The sequence below is a fragment of the Dendropsophus ebraccatus genome, chromosome 14, assembly GCF_027789765.1.
Source record: "Dendropsophus ebraccatus isolate aDenEbr1 chromosome 14, aDenEbr1.pat, whole genome shotgun sequence".
In the NCBI taxonomy this organism is placed as follows: Eukaryota; Metazoa; Chordata; class Amphibia; order Anura; family Hylidae; genus Dendropsophus; species Dendropsophus ebraccatus.
The window spans coordinates 51,633,018-51,654,044 of record NC_091467.1 but is presented as its reverse complement, the minus strand read 5'-3'; the positions used below and the strand labels follow the sequence as shown (position 1 = coordinate 51,654,044).

Genomic DNA, 21,027 nt, shown 5'->3' with positions numbered 1-21,027 from the left:
GACGGATCAGCAGCTCTTTGTGCCTTTGTCATGGTCTTGTTGTTGATGCAAGAAAGTGCCGGCGGATAATGACAGAAAATCAGGCCTCCGGCATGGTCTGTGTGGGTTTATTAAAGCGCTTATTGCATGTAATGAACAGAGTCACTTACGCTATGTCTAGGGTGTGATTCTGTCACATCGTGTCCACTTATCAAGCATGAAAAACACTTTCCTTGTGTTTGCTTCCATTTACGTCTGCTCCTACACATCCGCCTGTTCATTTTACCAAGTTAACTTCAGAACTTTCTCCTCCGCCGTGTCAGCGCCATGTTATAGAGCCAGGGGAGCTGAGCAGATTGATGTATAGTTTTATAGGAAAACATTTGGTATAACTCTGCTCATATGCTTATTTTAGGAGACCAGTGGGCTGTCCTACTCTGTGATTTACATAAGACTTCCTAACTGAGCAAGGACTAGGTGTGTAAATTACACAACTAACTCAGCTCCTCCTACTGTATTTCATGATGGAGACAGATAGGGCGGCTTGTTCTGTGTGTCAGGTTCCCTTTAAAGGGTTATTATCACCTCCCCCCAGATTCAGCTTGTCATCGCTATGTTCTGCTCTCTTTTAGGGAGTTGGCCTCTATATAGTAAAATAGTTCAGTGTACAGTATTAGTAAGTGTATTCACTGTATATACTGACAGCAGCTCCCTGTGTACCTCATAGAGCAAATATCATACTCCTCTCCTCCAGGCTGTGCTGCCCTGCTCTGTGGTGAGTCTGTCCATAAGATGGCTGACATGGAGGAGCATGTGACCATGCTCCCCCCCCAGTGGTCTCCATAGGAATATACAGGCTCAGTGGTGGACACCTGGGGGCGGGTCATGGTCACTTGCTACTCTATATCAGCCATCTTATGGACAGACTCGCCACAGAGCAGGACAGCACAGCCTGGAGGAGGAATACAGGGAGCTGCTGTTAGTAAATACAGTGAGTACACTTACTTATACTGTAAACTGAACAATTTTACTATTAAGTGGCCAACCCCTTTGAGAACCTGGTCGCAGTGCTGTGCCTCAGTCAGTCGGCTGGGTTGAAGATGTCATGGTGTTTTAATAGAGGGGAGTATTTTCCCTTACTGGGTGGACGTGGTCTTTACCGTTTGAGAATATTAGTTATGGAGATTTTAATTAGTTAAATTAAAATAATTATTTTATTAACTGTACTTATTTTTTATACCCTTATTAAAAAATACAGACACTCTTGGGGGGAGATTTATGAAAGGGTGTAAATATACACCTGGTGTAAACTGCCCACAGCAACCAATCACAGCTCAGCTTTCAGCTCTGGTAAAATATAAGAGGAGCTGGGATTGGTTGCTGTGGGCAGTTTACACCAGGTGTATATTCACACCCATTTCATAAATCTTTCCCTTTGTGTTATTTCGGGTTATTGGGGGTGGGAAGTTCTGATTCTGTGCTTTGGGGGTGGGCGCAGCGGGAGCGAGAACAGGACACCATGTTGCTAAGCTGGATCAGACCTGCATCTCTGTGTCTCCCACTGAGATTACACACGCCTCCAGGCACAATCCACAAGCCCTGGTGATGTGTGTGATCTCATAGGGAGACACTGAAGCTGGGAAAGCATACTTACCAGCTTCTGATGTGCCGACCACCTGAGGATGTCAGCAGCCCGGCCACCTCTCACAAAGTGGACATAGGTGGTCAGTAAAGTTAGCAATCTCGCTAATGAAAAGCATTGGCATGATTGCTTACCTTCGTATTATCTACAAAATATTTAAAGTTTTGGAGGTGAGTGTACCCCTTTAAAAGAATGGACAATAGAGGAGTGAATCCAGCTGTCCTTTCCTTCATCATTTCCTTTTCATCTTCAATGAGACAGACGCTATCTTACTGGCAGGTCACCCAAAGTGATGGCAAGATGGTCAGTTTGGGCCATCAGACCAGCTCACTGATATGTCACCATTTTATGGGATTTGAATATCACTTTATGGTTTGATAAGAAGAAAAAGATCTTGCAAGCTGTGCTGCTATATTCACTTACTGCCACTAGAGGGCAGAACATTACACCTTCTTGAGACAAGGCCCTAGAATGCCCATTTATAAGAAGGGACAATAGAGAAGTGAGTCCATAATGTGTCTCTGCTGCGCTTCAAGCTTTAAAGGTGTTATCCATGATGATTTCTTTCAAAAACAGCACCACATCTGTCCTCAGGTTGTGTGTGGTATTGCAGCTTAGCTTCATTCACTGCAATTGAACTGAGTTGCAATACCTTACACACCTTTACACCTGAGGAGAAGAATGACCCTGTTTGTGGAAGAAAACAGAACCCCCCTTTAAGAGCTCAGCAAATGTGAGTTATATGCAGTGTAATCCAATCTCATAATGAGATATTGTTAGGATTGGTGGGGAGTCCCCTGACTGTAAGAATGAAAGGGATGAAGCTTTGGTGCAACTCCATATCATATTTGCCTATACTGGCCCATGCACCTCCCACCTGTGTTGGCCCTTTTCAAGTGAATGAGACCTTGCTACAGTTCTAGACCTGGCAAAGCTGAATACCCAAGGTGCCACTTGATGAAGCTCTATACCAGCTCAGCTTGCCCTTATCTCGAAGGATCATGGGGGCTCCATAAGTTGGATCTCCACTGATCGTAAAGTGATGCGACATCTTACTGATATGTCATTATTTTATGGGATTTGAATACCACTTTAGAGTTTCATAGGAAGAAAAAGATCTCGCAAGCTGTGCTGCTATATTCACTTACTGCCACTAGAGGGCGGAACATTACACCCTCTTGAGAAATACTGCTGGGAGCAAAGCGGACTATCCGCAGCTGTGGGATAGCAGTAAAGGCATCTGGTGACATCCAGAGATATGTGCACATAATACAGAGTTTTCTTACTGAAAGTTTTAAATAATTATATTGTCTGGTTATTTAATGGAAAAAAAGCATAAATTACTAAAATACTGTAATGATGTGACATAAACTCCAAAACTCACCCGCGCTCTGCGGAAATTGACCTTTTAACTCACATGGCAAATCGGCAGACAGCCAATGACAGGTCAGAATGGTCCAATGAGATGATGACGGAACACTAGCCCTATTACACAGGATGATGTCTATTTGACTGATATTCACCCCGTGTCATAGTGCCTTCAAGGGGAAGTCCAGGCTTACAAAAACATTGCCGCTTTCTTAAAGAAACAGCACCACTGTTTGAGTGTGAGTGAAGTAAATGGAGCTAAATTGTATTACCACACACAACCTGAGGACAGGAGTGGCGCTGTTCTTGCAAAAATCCTGGATAACCCCTTTAAGTTTTAGACCATTTTTAGCTGGCATACGGTGCCCCCTTTCCTGAATCGGCACCTTTAGGTGACAAACACCTGGATTCCTGCAGACCCCATTCAGTCACAGAAAATTCAAAAATCTCTGATATTTTTAAAAGTTTGATAAATCTAAACAAACTTTTCCTCCAACTTTTTAGGGCAGTTTAGTGACCAGAGCTTTGTGCTCATTCAGCTATTTGTATCGGTTACAGGGGATATGTGGGATAACGCTCCTGGCTTGTGTTCTGCTACATGGCGACGTGCAATGATCCAGCGATCGCTGGCAGTTTGGTGACACTTACTCGCACCAGCTGTTCGGGAAATGGCCCCCTTGAATTCTCTGGTACATTGACTGGAGGAATCACCCAGTCTCTCTTCTGTCTTCTCAGACCATTAGCATCACGATGTTGTCGCCATGGCAACAGAGTACCGCTCTGCGTTGGAGGATGCTCGGATGGACGGTCCTGTTTGCCTCGTTGCTGCTGCTGATGCTGATGGGACTGGGGATTTAGTGTAGATTTGGAAAGAAAAGAGGGAAAGAAGAGAATTAGAGCTCAATATATATATATCAAATCAATGTAAAGTAAGCAGAGGATAAGCACAATAAGAAAGAATCCAGATAAGACACCCCAACACTTCTCTGTCCCCCACCAAATAATACTTTTTATTAGAAGGGTCCCCTGGCAATAGGCTAATCCAATGTAATCGGCAGGGTTACTCCGCAATAAGTGTTCATTGTCCCTGTAGTGCCTCAACAGGCAGAATTACACTCTTAGGCCTTATTCACATGATCCATGCCGCGATCCGGAGGAGGATTGTGCCACGGATCACCTAGCCGGAGCCCCGTTGCTGCCTGGTATGGATCCCCTACACCCACCGTTGGCTGCAGAGATGACAGGAGAGCTACAGAGGATCTAATACTCACCTATTCCCCTGTGCAGACCGGCTACACACGCTCACTGGAAGTGGCCGGGCAGCATAGTCCAAGTCAAGGCCACTTCTGGTGAACATGAAGCCGGCCGGTCTGGGGGAGTAGGTGAGTAGTAGATGCAATGCTCTACTACATTGTGCTCTCCTGTCATCTCTGCAGCCGGGCGGCGGCAGGGGAGGGGGGGGGGGGTTGGGGAGATCCGTGTCGTTATCCGCACTAGGACAATATCCTATTTTTTGCGGATGGATAATGTGAATGGCTGCATTCACTTCAATTGCCCCTAAAGCCGTCGGTGGTCACGGACAATTTTACAGGTCGTGTGAAAGCAGCCTTACCATTAAAAATGATAAGCTGCATATTATTGCACAGATGTGATGGGTCCTCCACTGAGCTGGACACGCTTTGTAGCTGCTCTCTACTTCAGTTAGATGCTGTCTACTAATAGATGCTGGTATCACATATTGGCATGATGCTTTATCAAAACTAGTGGTTTCCAACCAGGAGCGTAGTTAGGATTCACGGGGCCCCGTAGCAAAAATTTTTAAGGGGCCCCCCCTCCCCTACGCACAACACAAAGCACTGCGCATATATATATATGCTTTTGCTTGCACGGGCCCCATAGCAACTGCCTACCCTGCCTCAATGGTAGCTACGCCACTGTGTCCAACCTCAGGATCTCCAGCTGTTGCAAAGCAACAATACCCAGCATGCCTGGATAGCATTTCCTGGGTGCTGTAGTTTTGCAACAGCTAGAGAGTTACAGGTTGCAAAACAATTGTCTAAAGCTTAAACCAGACAACTTCTATGATAATTTCTTGCTCAGAGAATGCATAGACCCATGTGCCACTGCTGGTCCTGTGTATGTGCAGGTTGGCACTGAACATATATATATATGTTATTGGGTATTTTGTGGATGGTACAGGTAGTACTGCATTTTGGTCACTAGATGTCACTGTATATTTGCTATTCTCTGTAAAGCACAGCTAAAGGTATATGTAAGAAAGGTTAATGGTGGACATGCCTAGGCACACATTTCTCCAGTTTGACACCAGCTGAGAGTTGTCTTGTCAACCAATCCCTGCAAAAGTCACCTAAAGTGTTACTTCCCTGTCTCCCCATGTCTTCTCCACCAATAAGACACCTCTAGGGAGTCTATAAGTAGAGGTGGAGTGGGCCATGTGCATTTTTTTTGTTTTATTCAGTGTTGTCAGAGAAAGCACATGGTGGTTCCTGCTGTGTAACTTTCTTGGCCCTAGCCAGCTGGCAAGAGCCCCATGCTGGGTTCCACTACAGCATCCTGCTGATATTCTGTTACAACTATTGCTGCATGCTAGATATGTCGGGCTAGTATACCTTGGGTGCGACTACTATACATGGGGGAATCTGAAACACATCCACACTGAGGGGCTATTCTCTTCTTCAAGTCTTGCAGTCTCCATTAGCTTCAGTCAAGACAGTGGATTGGAAAAGACCTCCTATGCTGACTTACCCTGCTGCAAATTGCCAGGACCTTAAAGGGAACCCCAATGGCTGGCTCACCCTCAAGTGGGGCCTGTACTACTGGACATGTCACCACTATATCAAGAGACTTTGCTAAAACTCTACCTCCAGCATTCTCTCTGAGAGCAGTGTCCCTTAGGGTTAATAGAATACTGACAGGCCAACTCTCAAGCTACTATTTCTGCACCTTGCATACAAAAGAACTGTGTATTTATTGTACTGCACCTTTAAGAGAACCACCAGTAAAGTGTTTAAGTATTCTAGACTCCTTAAATTCCTTGTCTTGCACCATCACACGCAGGGATTACTCCTTAAAGGGGTGTGTTGGAACCAGGGCCGGCCTTTGGGGTGTGCGACCTGTGCAATTGCACAGGGCGCATCACTCCTGGCCAGCTAGGGGGCGCTCTGGCAGACAGAGAGCTGCACATATAACTTAGACATGGGAATCTCTAAGTTACATGTGCTGTCTGCGGAAGCGCCCCCTCTAGCTGGCCGCCTCCCCTCCTCCCATGCTGGTTGCTTTGGGGCTCTCCTGCAGGCACTCAGCACATCTAGCTTAGAGATTCCTATGTCTCAGTTAGATGTGCAGCCAGTAGGGACGCGCTCCCGCCCACCGAGTTTACTGGGGACCCGGTAAATTACTGTTCCTAGTATGTCCGGTAAGCTCCGCCCCTGGCGCCGACCGTGAGTGGGACACTGGGTGCAGAATCTTCATTATCCTGCTGAGAAGCATCAGGTTAGGAGAGGGAGATAAAGGAGAGAGTGGGCCTAAAGTGAGAATAACATAGGGACATAGCAGCAGCCACATCCCTCAGTGTGCTGGGACAGATCAATGTCCATGCTATGAACCAGAGCCTGTGCTCAGCACTGATACTACTGCCATATGCTGCTGGCTGGAAGGAGTCTTTCCTGGGCTAGTAAAATTATATAGCATTTGTGATTGGCAATGATTTATCGTAGTCAGTATTATGGCAGTCACCCAGCTTTCCCAGCATCCTGTATGTCAGTGTAATGGAGGTCACCCAGCTTTCCCAGCATCCTGTATGTCAGTATAATGGAGGTCACACAGCTTTCCCAGCATCCTGTATGTCAGTGTAATGGACGTCAACCAGCTTTCCTAGCATCCTGTATGTCAGTGTAATGGAGGTCACCCAGCTTTCCTAGCATCCTGTATGTCAGTATAATGGAGGTCACACAGCTTTCCCAGCATCTTGTAGTCAGTATAATGGAGGTCACCCAGCTTTCCTAGCATCATGTATAGTAGTCAGTATAACGGCGGTCACCCAGCTTTCCTAGCATCTTGTATAGTAGTCAGTATATGGGGGGTCTCCCAGCTTTCCCAGCATCCTGTATAGAAGTCAGTATGATGGGGTTACCCAGCTTTCCCAGCATCTTGTATAGTAGTCAGTATAATGGCGGTCACCCAGCTTTCCAGCATCTTGTATAGTAGTCAGTATAATGGCGGTCACCCAGCTTTCCAGCATCTTGTATAGTAGTCAGTATGATGGTGGTCACCCAGCTTTCCTGGCATTTTGTACTCAGTATGATGGAGGTTACCCAGCTTTCCCAGCATCTTGTACTCAGTATAATGGAGGTCACCCAGATTTCACAGCATCTTGTAGTCAGTATGATGGAGGTCACCCAACTAGATAGATAGATAGATAGATAGATAGGCATGGTAACCTGCTTATGTTCCCTATGGGTAACATAATCGGTTGGGGGCCCACTCAGACTCGCTCGCCCCTCCCTAGACTGAAAAACTAGCTACGCCCCTGTGTACAATTGTCTGCAGGAGCGCCAATCAGGAAAGCCATGGACGGCCGCGGAGGCACCTGTCCTCCTGTGTGCTGGTAAGTACCTTTATCGGGGGTCGGGTGGTTTAGAGGGCTTTGCTTTAGAGGTGGCGCTCATTGTAGTAGGATTTAGTCTACCATATCTAAATCCTTCAGCCTCCCACTACATTTGTGGTTTGATTGTGGGGGTTGTCTGGAGGGGTGGGAGGCTGTGGGATTTAGTCTATGTCACTATTATGGGGTATCGGGGGGGGGGGGGGGGGGGGGGGGGGGGGGGGCGCCGAAAGAAAGTTTTGCACAGGGCGCCATCTACCCTAAGGCCGGCCCTGGTTGGAACCCAGGGAGGGCTTATACTACTCCAAGCCCTGTGACAAGTGCCACAGTGGTACTGCAACACCTAGCCCTTGCAAGTAACACCAAGCACCCATTTAGTTACACATTTTAACAATCTAGGCCATGGCACACATCATTACTACAACCCTCTACCTCCATCTATTCCTCTGGCACATCTCAGTCTGGTCAGCCATACTAACTGCCCCTACTGCCTATTTGCAATGCCCAGGGAGGAATCATTCCTCCTGTAGGTGGCGATTTTAGAACTTGCCTTGGGAATCCCACGCCTAGCAGTTATAGTCCAACAAACAACCACACAAGGTCAGCACTAATCGGCTGTTCTTTCTTACCCCAATATCAGAGCATGTGGATGAAGACCCTGGAAGCAATGGTGCTGAAGCATACACAGAAGACAACAAAGAACTCTCCAGGGCCTTTAAAATAATTTCATTTTTTCATTTATATTTTTGTAAAAAAAAACACTAACTGATCCTTATTCATGGTTTTGATACATATATCTGACATCTGCTCTAATATATCATGGGTCTTCAAACTGCGGCCCTCCAGCTGTTGCAATACCAAATTTCCCATCATGCCTGGACAGCCAAATCCAAAGCTTTAGCTGTCGGGGCATGATAGGAATTGTGGTTTTGCAACAGCTGGAGGGCCGCAGTTGGGAGACCCATGCTGTAGACAGTATGGCATCATGAGAACCAAAGTATTCCAGCCATTTATGGATCCGTTGTGAAGTTCAGTCATGAATCTGTTGCCCACTGAGGACAATAATGTCTTAATGGCTGGACCTAGAAGTGGTAGGACTGTTTAGAAGATTGGTGTTCCCCTTTTAATGCCATAGTCATGTGAATGGACAAATCACTGTCACTTACTTTATTGGCACAATCCTCTCCTTAAATAGCAGCTGTCACATTAAACACTTTCCCTGCATTTGATCACTTATGCAACTTCTAACAAATTTGTAAATAATGTAATTTACCAAAAATAACTCTTTACAAAGAAAGCAGCTCTAAACTCTGGGCCACTAGGTATGTCCCTTTTTTGTAATCTGCTGTTCTTTGCCAGTTGCCAGGTAAAATCTTTCTGTAGTAACAACTAGATCGGGACAAAGCACAGGTAGTGTGGGGGTGGGGTTTAGCAGGAGCTATGTGTGAGAGAAAGGAAGATAGCCTGAGAGAACCTGGGCGGTGTACCTGCATGCTAAGCCAACCTGCCTGCTGCAAATGATACACACTGTTCCTCAAAGGTAAATCAAGGCCCCCATGATCATTCATAAAGCTCAGGGCAGCTGTCTTTTGTGTAAATACCAGCATTTATCACCAAAGTAAGCTGTTTATGTATTACACCTAGAGCCTATGTTTTTCATGGTCACCATGTAATGCTTTGTGTGCCCTGTGGTGGTGCTGTCCCTTCATATAGAGGGCTAGATTTTTTGGTTACTTTTATTTTTGCAAATTCAGGTGCAGAAAAATTCTGGCCCATTGGAATATTCAGCATGATGTGTGTTGTAGTTTCAATAAGGCTGGAAAGTCGCGAGTTGCAGACCACTAGGTTCCCCCCCCCCCCCCCCCCGTTATAAAGGCGGCCTACAGCTTCTCGTGTCTGACCAATCTAGAGTGCTTTAAGGTGAATCATCTCTTCTCGCAGGTTAAAAAGGGTTAACCTCACAGGCCCATAGAAGGAACACCTCGTCCTTTTTTCGACTTGTCAATAAGAAACATAAAGCCGGCGCACAATCGTATCTGCCATTGTTCCTATCCTATAATTTGGCTTTTCTTTATTTTAAAAAAATCATTTCAGGTAGAGGAGATTTCTTTCCCTTGTGTGCAGATAGAGCAGGAATAAACCATTACCGTCTGGGCGCGGTGCTGTAGATGGGAACATTTTTCTAAAGGACCTATAAAGTCCCGCAGATGGCAATCAATCGCCAATCCTGGAACGAGCCTTTCCCGGCCGCAGCCTATGACTTGTCTTATTTCTTCATTGATTTTCTTTTTGAGCAGGCCAGCACCACCACTTTATGTTGTTTACGCCATTGACAGGGCTTGTAAATTAACTACCGGCCTAACAAAGACCCTACCGAAATAAATCCTGTCTCTAAGGCGAGGAGGTTGGCCATCTGAAAAACAAAAATAGTCTTGTGAGTTGGCGTCTCTCTAATTCAATCTCTTTGGAGAAGATGAATGCGACCTGGCGGTCTCCAGGTAACGGAGAGGCCCCATACTATACATAACCATCCTGTACGCTCTCAGGGTCACTGATGTAATGACAGGCACAAATGACTAATCCACTTTCTTTGTGGGTTTCACATTATTATTTTGTACTGTGAGCTAGAATAGTCTGGTCCAACAAACAACATTACCCTCAAACGTGTGATGCCACCACACCCCATGCAGGGTTGGATGGGCCAACAAGGCCCAGACATGTTGTTATTCATTGCTCCTCATTAGGAGTGATCGAACTTTTGAAAAGTTCGGTTTGGTTCGATCCGGCGAACTTTCGTGAAGTTCGGATTTGTACAAACTGAACCTAAAACAAACCTTGCTATAATGCCTGAATAATTGCAGCTACAATAGTGGGAGTCTGATAGGGTATAGTTTCATTTAGTTGCAGTTGCTATTACAATGAAAAAAGTGGAAAAAATCTAAGTGCAAAAATAGTAAAAAAAAATTAGCCAAGGTGTAAGTGATCACACGGGACATAGGACACAAAGTTCCTTGGGCCCAGTAGGGTGGAAAACAGACATTTGACAGTGGAACCAGCAGCAGTAATAGTACTGTATTGGACCCAGTATGGTTGAGAACAGACAATTGACGGAGGAGGAGGCAGTAGTACTTGATTGCACCCAGCCCAGTATGGTTGAAAAGAGACTATTGGAGGAGGTGGCACCACTTGATTGCACCCAGCCCAGTATGGTTTAAAAGAGACTATTGGAGGAGGTGGCACCACTTGATTGCACCCAGCCCAGTATGGTTGAGAACAGACTATTTGAGGAGAAGGAGGAGGCAGTTCCTGATTGTACCCAGGCCAGTATGGCTGAGAACAGACAATTGACGAAGAAGGAGGATGTTCAGCCTTGGAGTGGTGGCCTGGGATACCTCGCTGATGATGTTGTTCAGCGCACTTTCCAGAACACGATGAGTTGGATGATGTTGTTAATCCCATAGTCATGCCTGCTCACAAACAGAGTCACGTCCTCAAAAGGGATCAACAATTGGCAGGACATGTTCGCAGAAACCTGTGCACTATGAGGTTTATCACATGTGCCATACAAGGTATATGACTCCCTGCTCTCCCTGCTGCATTGCAGAGAAAAGGTTCCTCCCTTTGTGGGCTACAACACTTCATATATCTCCTACCTAATGGTCCAGAGGAGCTCCTGCCCACTGTGGCTCCGTTCACCCAGGCTCACAAAATGGAGGACAGCCTGAGAGTGCCGGGCCTGACATCGTTGGTAAGACACCGGGGCAGGTTGGACTGCAGTCAAAGCGGTGGATGGTTGCAAGCTGGTGGAGACAGAACCTGTGCATAACTGGCCCCCTAAAGCACCGCAGAGGTGACAGTGGCAAGAATGGGCTAACTTTCTGATGGTCTTCTGGGGGAATGTTGACCCAATGGGCAGTAATAAACATGTACTGCCCTTGCCCATAATTAAAGGACCAGACATCAGCACTGGGGTGCACGGACGCCAAGAATCCCATTTTTCTACACAACTGTGCAATGATGGGACAGCCGATGGGACTTTTTTTTTTTCTGGGACAGTGATGGGACTTTTTTTGGACAGTTTTTTTTTTTTTTTTGCGGCTAAACGGGGTTCTCCTATTTTTTCAACCTTTTTTGTAAAGATATGAACTGTCAAATACATTTTTGATTAGGCAGCACCCAGGTATACCTGAGGAGCCTAATTTAAGGTCTCACCCTAACAGGGGTGACGGCACACATCTTGATATTCACAGAAAACCAGGATACCAGGGATTATAGGAGTAATAATCCCTTGTATCCTGGTCTATTATGTGATTTTATTTGTTATTGTTATTTTAACCAGATTTCTTACGAACTTTTTGCAAAGTTCGTAACGAATCTGGTTCGTTACAGTTCGGTTCGCTCATCCCTACTCCTCATTCTTGCATCAAGATCTGGGGATCCTCACAGATCACTGCATCAGGCTGTTGTGCAGCACTTTTCGCTTTCCTCCCCAGAACTTGGCACCAGCTCACTAGTTCCACATCATGATACCTCTCTTTCAAATGGGGGGCCCACTGATGGTGTCCCGTGACTGTTGCAGCCTTTGATCAGTAGATCACATGCCAACATGACAAGTCATTGTCGGAAAAGGAAAGACCAGCAGGTAACAGAAAAGTGTTGGTAAGGGGATTAGTTAGGTGGGTAAAGTGATTTTTTTATTTTATAAGATGGTCCACAGCTGGGAATTGGATGTGGGTCTGCAGCAAAATCTGCCACACCAAAACTACAGTGATTTTCATTATGGATTTGACCTTCCCCAATAGGCATGACCGGGAAAATCTGCGACACATCTGAGCACAATCCACAACAAATTCTGTGCTGCAAATTTGTGGATGAGGATGAGAGATTGCCTGTACAATTGTGCAGGTGATTCCAAATAGTTACATAGTTGGTACAGTTGAAAAAAACAGTCCATCAAGTTCAAGCAAGGTAGGGATAGATGAAGGGAAGGGGGATTCTAAACAAATGCATTCATGTTATTTTGGTCTAAGAACTTGTCTAAGCCATACACACCCTGTATGAATGTATCAAAAACCTTTGACATCTCTTTTCATTCTTGCTTTTTACTTTCCATGGTGCAATAAACACTTTATAGACCTTTATTAAAAAAATGGTTAGAAATTTGTAATAAAGACTTCTTAACTCTGTACCCACAATCTGCCCCCCCCCCCTCAAACCATGTGTACCCTTGGATAACTGCTTTTAATCCAAGATCTGAACTGGGGTCCATTCAGCATGCGATGCAGTTATGGTCCTAAAAACTACTTTTAAACTTGCTGTGTCAAATTGGCGTGGCCTAGAGTGTCTATGCCCTAGGATTGTGACACCTCTCCGCCCCTCCTCCCAGCTCTCTTCATCATTAGAACAATTTCTCCTATTCACCACGTGTGTGAACACCGCACAGGAGCTGGATCGTTAAGGATGAATTAGTCAACCAGTATTATCACCTTATGCACATAGCAGTGTCACTCCATCTGCACATAGCAGTGTCACTCCATCTGCACATAGCAGTGCCACTCCATCTGCACATAGCAGTGCCACTCCATCTGCACATAGCAGTACCACTCCATCTGCACATAGCAGTGCCACTCCATCTGCACAATCTCGCTCCTCTCAGAACTAAATTTGTGCATATGGTCGTAATAAATAGAGCACTACACCTGCATACCAACACCCATCAATCTACGAACAAAGAACATCCTGGACTCTGATATGTTTCACGCTAACAAGGTGCATTGATAATTCACGTGAACGTCCTAAAATCCCATTAAGGGTGATAAATAAAATACGATTCTTTTGAGAGATGAGATTTCAGGTGGCATAATAAGACTCCAATACCCCCCACTGTTTAGACAAGCTGATGGGGGGTCTAATCCTACGTGGGTGCTACGCTGCAGGTACAGGTTGTTAAGAAAAAGTCAACTTAATTATGGTAATGTGATTTGTGCTCTGGTTCTCAGGGGCTGGAAGGGTTGTCAGAGGCTTCTTATTTAGGTCAAGTCTAGTTAAGTGGAAATGAGGAGATGGGGCAATAGTTTGGAGTGGTCAGAGCCTTCCGTTCCGATTGAGTTTACAGAGTGCAGCATGCGTGACCTGCGGGAGGAAGGAAAAATTGTGGCCCCCAGCTTTCTGCACATGGGCATAATTAATGTCAGCTAAGAACAGGCAGATCTTGCTCTCGGTGGTTGAGAAATAGCGGCTGGCAGGTGGCTGGATCTCGTCCTGCTCACTTGTCACTGGTGATGAGACGGGTTTCTCTGCTTCCCAGTCAGACAGTGATATTAAGCATGACAGGTCTGTACTGTGCCACATCCTGGAAGGGCTTTGCCTTAACTCTGCATTGGAAAACACTTGTTCTTTATCAGCTCGGATAGGTGGGGAGACTGCTAGTCCCTCGTTTTCTAGTTTCATTTTTTGAGTCGATCTTATAGCACACAACAGCTGGTAAAGGGTAAACCATAATTACAAACCGGATCCCAAAAAAACTTCCAAAAACTTCAGCTAGTCGGTGGCAGAAGCTGCTGGCACCCTGGGTAGAGATGAGCTCTCCTCTGCATGGAAACAACTCAGCTTGTATCTAATACAGCGCTAAAAATTTTAGTTTAAAAAACCCCCCATCAATCCTGTGCGTTATATTTAACAGGCCTGATGAACATTACTGCCATTCTGATGGTGCACGACCCTTTTTGCTTTTGTTTCGACACTTTCAGACCAACAACATGACCATGATGTTCAAGCAAGGGTGCAGCCACTCTGTTCACTCTTTGTGGGACTGTCATTGGTAGACAAGCTTGCAAGGTTGTATATCCCTGGCAGTCCCATAAAGCAGTGGTTCCCAGCTGGGGTGCAATGGCATTATAGGGGGCATGATGACATGCTCACTTTAAGCATCTCTAGGAGCTACGGTTGCGCAACTTCTAGGGATGTCCCGCTCACTATAATGTTGAGCCTACTCACCCTTTAATACAATGCAGATGCAGTGAAAGCTGAGTGGCTGAACATCAAAGTGAAGAGGAAAGAGCTTTCAGTGTCCCGCTCCTCCATTCATTCTCATAGGCAGCAGTCATTTCAGGCCCGCAGCCTAAGAGATGCAAGGACATGATCCCTTTAGCAGGTGCAGTAATATGACGTCATCATGCCTTTTGGGGTACAGAAAGGGGCATTATTACTATACTTGGGGGAGGGGCATAGCAGAGGTCATTATTACTCTATGGAGGACACTGCAGGGGATCCAACATATAGGGCAAACCATCTACTGGAGGAAACAACATACAAGGGACTCCAGCATACTGGGGGAAACTACCTACTGGGGGTGTCATCCTTCTAAGGGAAACTACATGCTGGGGGGGACCTACCTAACGGAAAAAAAACTACCTACTGGGGCAACCTATTTAACTTAGAAAAAAGAAAGGAGGTTTCTGGAGAAGTGCGGAGCCTAAAATGTTTGTCTGACAGGTTCTGAAGAGATGAATTTCAGATAGGATGGATAAGAGAAGGGAAAGTGAGCAACTCACGTCAAAGAAGACTTTGCTTGTGAGTCACTGAATGACAGCACTGTGATCTACATAGCTATTTCCTTGAGCATTATTGGATAGGGGTGCCCCAAGGTAACTTTTTTCCTCAAGAGGTGCCCCATGGTGGAAAAAGTTGATAAACACTGCCATAAAGAGTGTATAGATTGGAAGTCACTCATGTCTCATATAACCACCATTCTCAAGACTAAATCAGATGCGAATGCTGATATACTTCCATATGCTGCTGTCTCTGTTCTAATGGAGCCTTGTTGCCGCTGAACAGAACATCTTGAATCGGGTGCGGCATGAGGACTCTTCTGCTCAGCCTGTAGCCAATTCCAATTTCAAGTGCTATCCAGTGAGAATGGTGCCGACCCTGATCCCGGACCTGCTATGCAGTGAGAATGGTGCCGACCCTGATCCCGGACCTGCTATGCAGTGAGAATGGTGCCGACCCTGATCCTAGACATGCTATGCAGTGAGAATGGTGCCGACTCTGATCCTAGACATGCTATGCAGTGAGAATGGTGCCGACCCTGATCCTAGACATGCTATGCAGTGAGAATGGTGCCGACCCTGATCCCGGACCTGCTATGCAGTGAGAATGGTGCCGACCCTGATCCTAGACATGCTATGCAGTGAGAATGGTGCCGAACCTGATCCCGGACCTGCTATGCAGTGAGAATGGTGCCGAACCTGATCCTAGACATGCTATGCAGTGAGAATGGTGCCGACCCTGATCCTAGACATGCTATGCCGTGAGAATGGTGCCGACCCTGATCCCGGACCTGCTATGCAGTGAGAATGGTGCCGACCCTGATCCTAGACATGCTATGCAGTGAGAATGGTGCCGACCCTGATCCTAGAAATGCTATGCAGTGAGAATGGTGCCGACCCTGATCCTAGACATGCTATGCAGTGAGAATGGTGCCGACCCTGATCCTAGACATGCTATGCAGTGAGAATGGTGCCGACCCTGATCCTGGACATGCTATGCAGTGAGAATGGTGCCGACCCTGATCCTGGACATGCTATGCAGTGAGAATGGTGCCGACCCTGATCCTGGACATGCTATGCAGTGAGAATGGTGCCGACCCTGATCCTGGACATGCTATGCAGTGAGAATGGTGCCGACCCTGATCCTAGACATGCTATGCAGTGAGAATGGTGCCGACCCTGATCCCGGACCTGCTATGCAGTGAGAATGGTGCCGACCCTGATCCTAGAAATGCTATGCAGTGAGAATGGTGCCGACCCTGATCCTAGACATGCTATGCAGTGAGAATGGTGCCGACCCTGATCCTAGACATGCTATGCAGTGAGAATGGTGCCGACCCTGATCCTGGACATGCTATGCAGTGAGAATGGTGCCGACCCTGATCCTAGACATGCTATGCAGTGAGAATGGTGCCGAACCTGATCCCGGACCTGCTATGCAGTGAGAATGGTGCCGAACCTGATCCTAGACATGCTATGCAGTGAGAATGGTGCCGACCCTGATCCTAGACATGCTATGCCGTGAGAATGGTGCCGACCCTGATCCCGGACCTGCTATGCAGTGAGAATGGTGCCGACCCTGATCCTAGACATGCTATGCAGTGAGAATGGTGCCGACCCTGATCCTAGAAATGCTATGCAGTGAGAATGGTGCCGACCCTGATCCTAGACATGCTATGCAGTGAGAATGGTGCCGACCCTGATCCTAGACATGCTATGCAGTGAGAATGGTGCCGACCCTGATCCTGGACATGCTATGCAGTGAGAATGGTGCCGACCCTGATCCTGGACATGCTATGCAGTGAGAATGGTGCCGACCCTGATCCTGGACATGCTATGCAGTGAGAATGGTGCCGACCCTGATCCTGGACATGCTATGCAGTGAGAATGGTGCCGACCCTGATCCTAGACATGCTATGCAGTGAGAACAGTGATGAAGGGGTTATGGAAGGCCCTTTTTTACACTATATTTTCCATTTCCCCGAGGATGTATATGGCCTAAGACAAAAGAGACCCTTGTGATGATCTATTTGTAAAGGTCCTTTAAGACCTAAAAATTTCTTGGCTGTGCTGTCAGTTTCTTTTTATTGTTATTGGCCTCTTTATTATGTCTTTATCCGTCTTGAATTTCCATGCAAAGTGTATGGTGATAGGTTGGCACAGGATGACACCAAATTTCGTCTTTATGCCACACTTTTAAGTATCCAGCAAGATATAAGTCCTTGTATTTGTTTGATCAAAAAACATGTGCAAAAGTTGCAGTTTTTTAGCATATATCCAGCGTATATCCATCCTACCTGTTTTTCAATGCTTGCATACATAATGATCTCCTTGAAGAAAATAAGGGCTTGGTACAGAAGCCTATGTATCCATAAAAGCGCATGTTACATGAGATGTATGCGTCCAGCGGTGATGAGAAAATAGCGTAATTCTTACCAGACCGATGACTGCCATAGTAATTGACCGGGTTTGCTCTGTATGTGGATTTCTGTGCACAGACGTGTGGTGTGTTACATGCCTGCACACCAGATGAGCTGTCGCACACATTAATGCAGAGATAACTGTGGTGACAGCGACGGCGCCATTTGTTACATGCGCGCTAACCTGTGTAATAGCGTTTAACTGCAAATCCGTCCTTTTGCCGCCGTAATTAACAGGTCTGAAGCGGTGTTAATGATCTGTTTGTGGAAGTTTACTAGCCAGGTAAAGGCGCTGGTTGGGCGCCAGCCGTTACAAAAGCTCCTTTAAATAACTGTTTATCGGGTCACTCACGTAGCGCTAATGATCTGCAAATCGGTAATTATTGTTTAATGGACTCCCGGCAAGGTCACTGTTTATACACGGAAGGTTTGATGATCATTCACAATGCATGTCAGTGAATCACACAATCTCTCTGGGACGCCGCTGCTCTCTGGGAAAAGGAAATTCTACAGCTACAGACACAAAAGAGATAAATAAAGGATTTCATGGAGAAAATGAAACCCCCGAGACGCTGCTTATTTTCTTTTCACATCCACATTTCCAGATAATCTGGGAGAGGAGCGACGGGGGAGGAGGGAATAGAATGCATATTGGAAAGCGGCGTGATTGCACATCATCTCGTATCACAACCACTGTCTGGATCCTTAGGTGCGCACCAGGGGCAAATACCTGCTGTCGTGCCTCATGCATTTCATTTTAGCTTCATTAATTAAATGTGTTATTGTGTTTAGCTTTTTTTTCAGATACATTTTTCAAAAACTTTCCTAGGGGCAGCCATGTTGGAGACAGACTTCCTTCCTCCCTGTACAGCGGGGATGTGTGCTATTGGAGACGATGTTGACTGTGATAATGAATTTAATGTGGTGCTTAATCTTGGCTCAAAGTATAAGGAAGTCCCTTACACCCCCCCAGGACAGTTGATGCACCCAATGTAGCTTCTTGTGAACAAACTGAAGGTACCAATTCATGGGTCCAAGGAAGTGGGCAGAAAACCAGGTCAGGAGGGTAAGGGTTAGGACGGGCAAAGTTCAGTTGTAGGAGAGAGGCAGGGCAGGCAGCAGCTAATAGTAGTACAGAGTACAGAGCTGTAGGGACTACAATGTACACTCCATAGCCTAAGCCTTATGGTTCTTCCTATAGCATCCAGATCAGATCTGATGGAAAAACGACTTAGGTCGCCATATAACAAGCCTTCTGGCTCCATACACAGGCTAGAACTTTTAGTAATTCCCACTGACGGCTCTTTCGAGGGTGGACACTACAGATAATTGGCGTAATCATCTATTAGTAAGAACGGTTAAACAGCTTAGAGTACATGCCAGCTCCATGTAATAAACAGCTCTCCATCAGATATAGCCCGCCGCAGCCAGTCGAGCCCTTTTTCTGGGAAACGTGCCTAGCAGATTGGCTGATCAAAGTTTCGGACTAGGCAGACCTGTGTGGCATATGCCATGTCGTAGCGGCACGTGAATAGTCACATCCCCGGATTCGCATATCGGCAAGGTAAAACCTCTGAAGTCTGAGGTGAGCGGCTTTGACACAAGTGGATTAGGCAGACCGGGAGCATTTAGTTTTAGTGTTGAAATGGAAAATTTAATTTTGCAAACCAGGATTATTGAAATAGGCCGGCAAGACATGTCCGCATCTTCTAAGATGCTGAATGATTGGATTAAGGTGTCCCTGACTAAATGCAGGATCCGAGCACTGTGTAGTGCACTAGAAATAATAATGATAGAATAAAAACATAAAGATATATGGAGGATTAGTTATGTCATCCTCCAGTGCCAGCTTTCTCACTTTCTCCCGTCTGTCCTTCAATCAGATGAAATTCCTAGAGACAAGCAATACTCCTATCCGTGACTCCTCATACAAGTGATCATCTCTCTGCCCTACACTTGCCCTTGAGGATGCTCAATGTCCTCTTGGACAACACCAGTCAGCCTGGGGCTATTCACTGCCAGCGCGCTGCTCAGCTATTGTTGCTCTGTGATCCATCAAATTAGCTTGGTCCGGGGCACAGTCCCATTCTGTGAAGGTCTCACTCATGTCCCATAAAGCAATTAGCAGGTAATAGCCTCAAATAAAGCAACAAGCACTATTTCCAAGGCATGAAGCGCCAGGTCAGCGGCTTGCCTTTCATCTATTGCTCAGCCAGTAAAGGAAGCCAGTAGGAAATGACACGCTGCATATCACCTCTTGCTCTGCATTGACAGCGCCAAGGCTGCCCAGCTGGCATGCACTCTTGCATCTCACCAGCCTGTCTTCTCCCCTGGCTGGGGCTACAGGAACACCTGTATGTGATTAGTCAGCAAGGCAGGAGCGTCAGATCTTTCTAGTAAAAAATTAAAATGTGAAGATGGTCATACGGAACAAAAAAAAAATTAAATAGATTTGTAATTTACTTCTATTTAAAAATCGCAAGTCTTCCAGCACTTTTCAGCAGCTGTATGTCCTGCAGGAAGTGGTGTTTTCTTTTCAGTCTGACAAAGTGCCCTCTGAGGTGTTCGGCGTCCTTGCCGCCTGCTATACAATGTTTTAAAGAAAATTTAAAACAAAGCTTACTGCACACATCGGTGAGTGCCCTTGCATTACTCTTTATCTCTTGTTGGATACTCAGTATCCTAGCCGCATGATTAGGTTGTAGTGCCGGTGCCTGTAACTTGTGAATAGGACAGTGCTCTCTGCTGCCAAAAACCTTTCCTACTCTGGAACTCCAATCTTAGACAGAGATGTCAGCAGAGAGCACTACACAAGAAAACATCTCCTGCAGGACATACAGCACCTGATAAGTACTGGAAGACTTGAGATTTTTAAATAGAAGTAAATTACAAATCTTTATAAGTTTCTGAAACCAGTTGATTTGAAAGAAAAATATTTTCGCTGGACAACCCCCTTTAACCCCTGTCAACTGCAATGTTCTGGCAATACAAAACAATAATAATCAGTGGTGGCATCTTGTGGTCAAAAGAGAGTACAACAACCTGGATAAGTTTACAGAGAAAATACAGGTGCAAGAGTGTAAAGGAAGGCGAGGAACCTTTCGGACAATACTTTCAGTGGCGACTGGAAGAGAATCAGAGACAGTAGTGGCACATTGGTTCCGGGACACTACAAATAGCCCCTTTAAAGTATGTTCTGATTGGGTACGTTTCTGTTAAATACTCTGCAAAATCTGAGACATATTCTTTGTTTTTGCTGTTTATATGTGGTTTGCTATGCGGGTTGACTATATTCATCGGCGTTAGTCCATATTCTGTGAAGAACAAATGGATGTTGGAAAAAAATGATGTCACTGTGTAAATTATACCCCCATTGAAGACAATGAGACCATTACACATGTTTTTCAAACACTTCTGATTGGGAATAATACTTTCTTTGAACAT

At 45.9% G+C, this 21,027-nt stretch overlaps 1 protein-coding gene across 4 annotated transcripts in view; it reads right to left on the bottom strand.

Annotated features, from left to right (window-relative positions):
* The window catches only part of CDH4 (cadherin 4), a 557,258-nt gene that overhangs the window by 82,093 nt on the left and 454,138 nt on the right, over positions 1 to 21,027 (bottom strand). For all 4 annotated transcript variants that reach the window (XM_069952222.1, XM_069952223.1, XM_069952224.1 and 1 more), the window contains one exon: positions 3,638 to 3,835. In XM_069952222.1, coding sequence (XP_069808323.1) covers positions 3,638 to 3,835 — 198 coding nt within the window. The remainder of the gene's footprint in view (positions 1 to 3,637; positions 3,836 to 21,027) is intronic.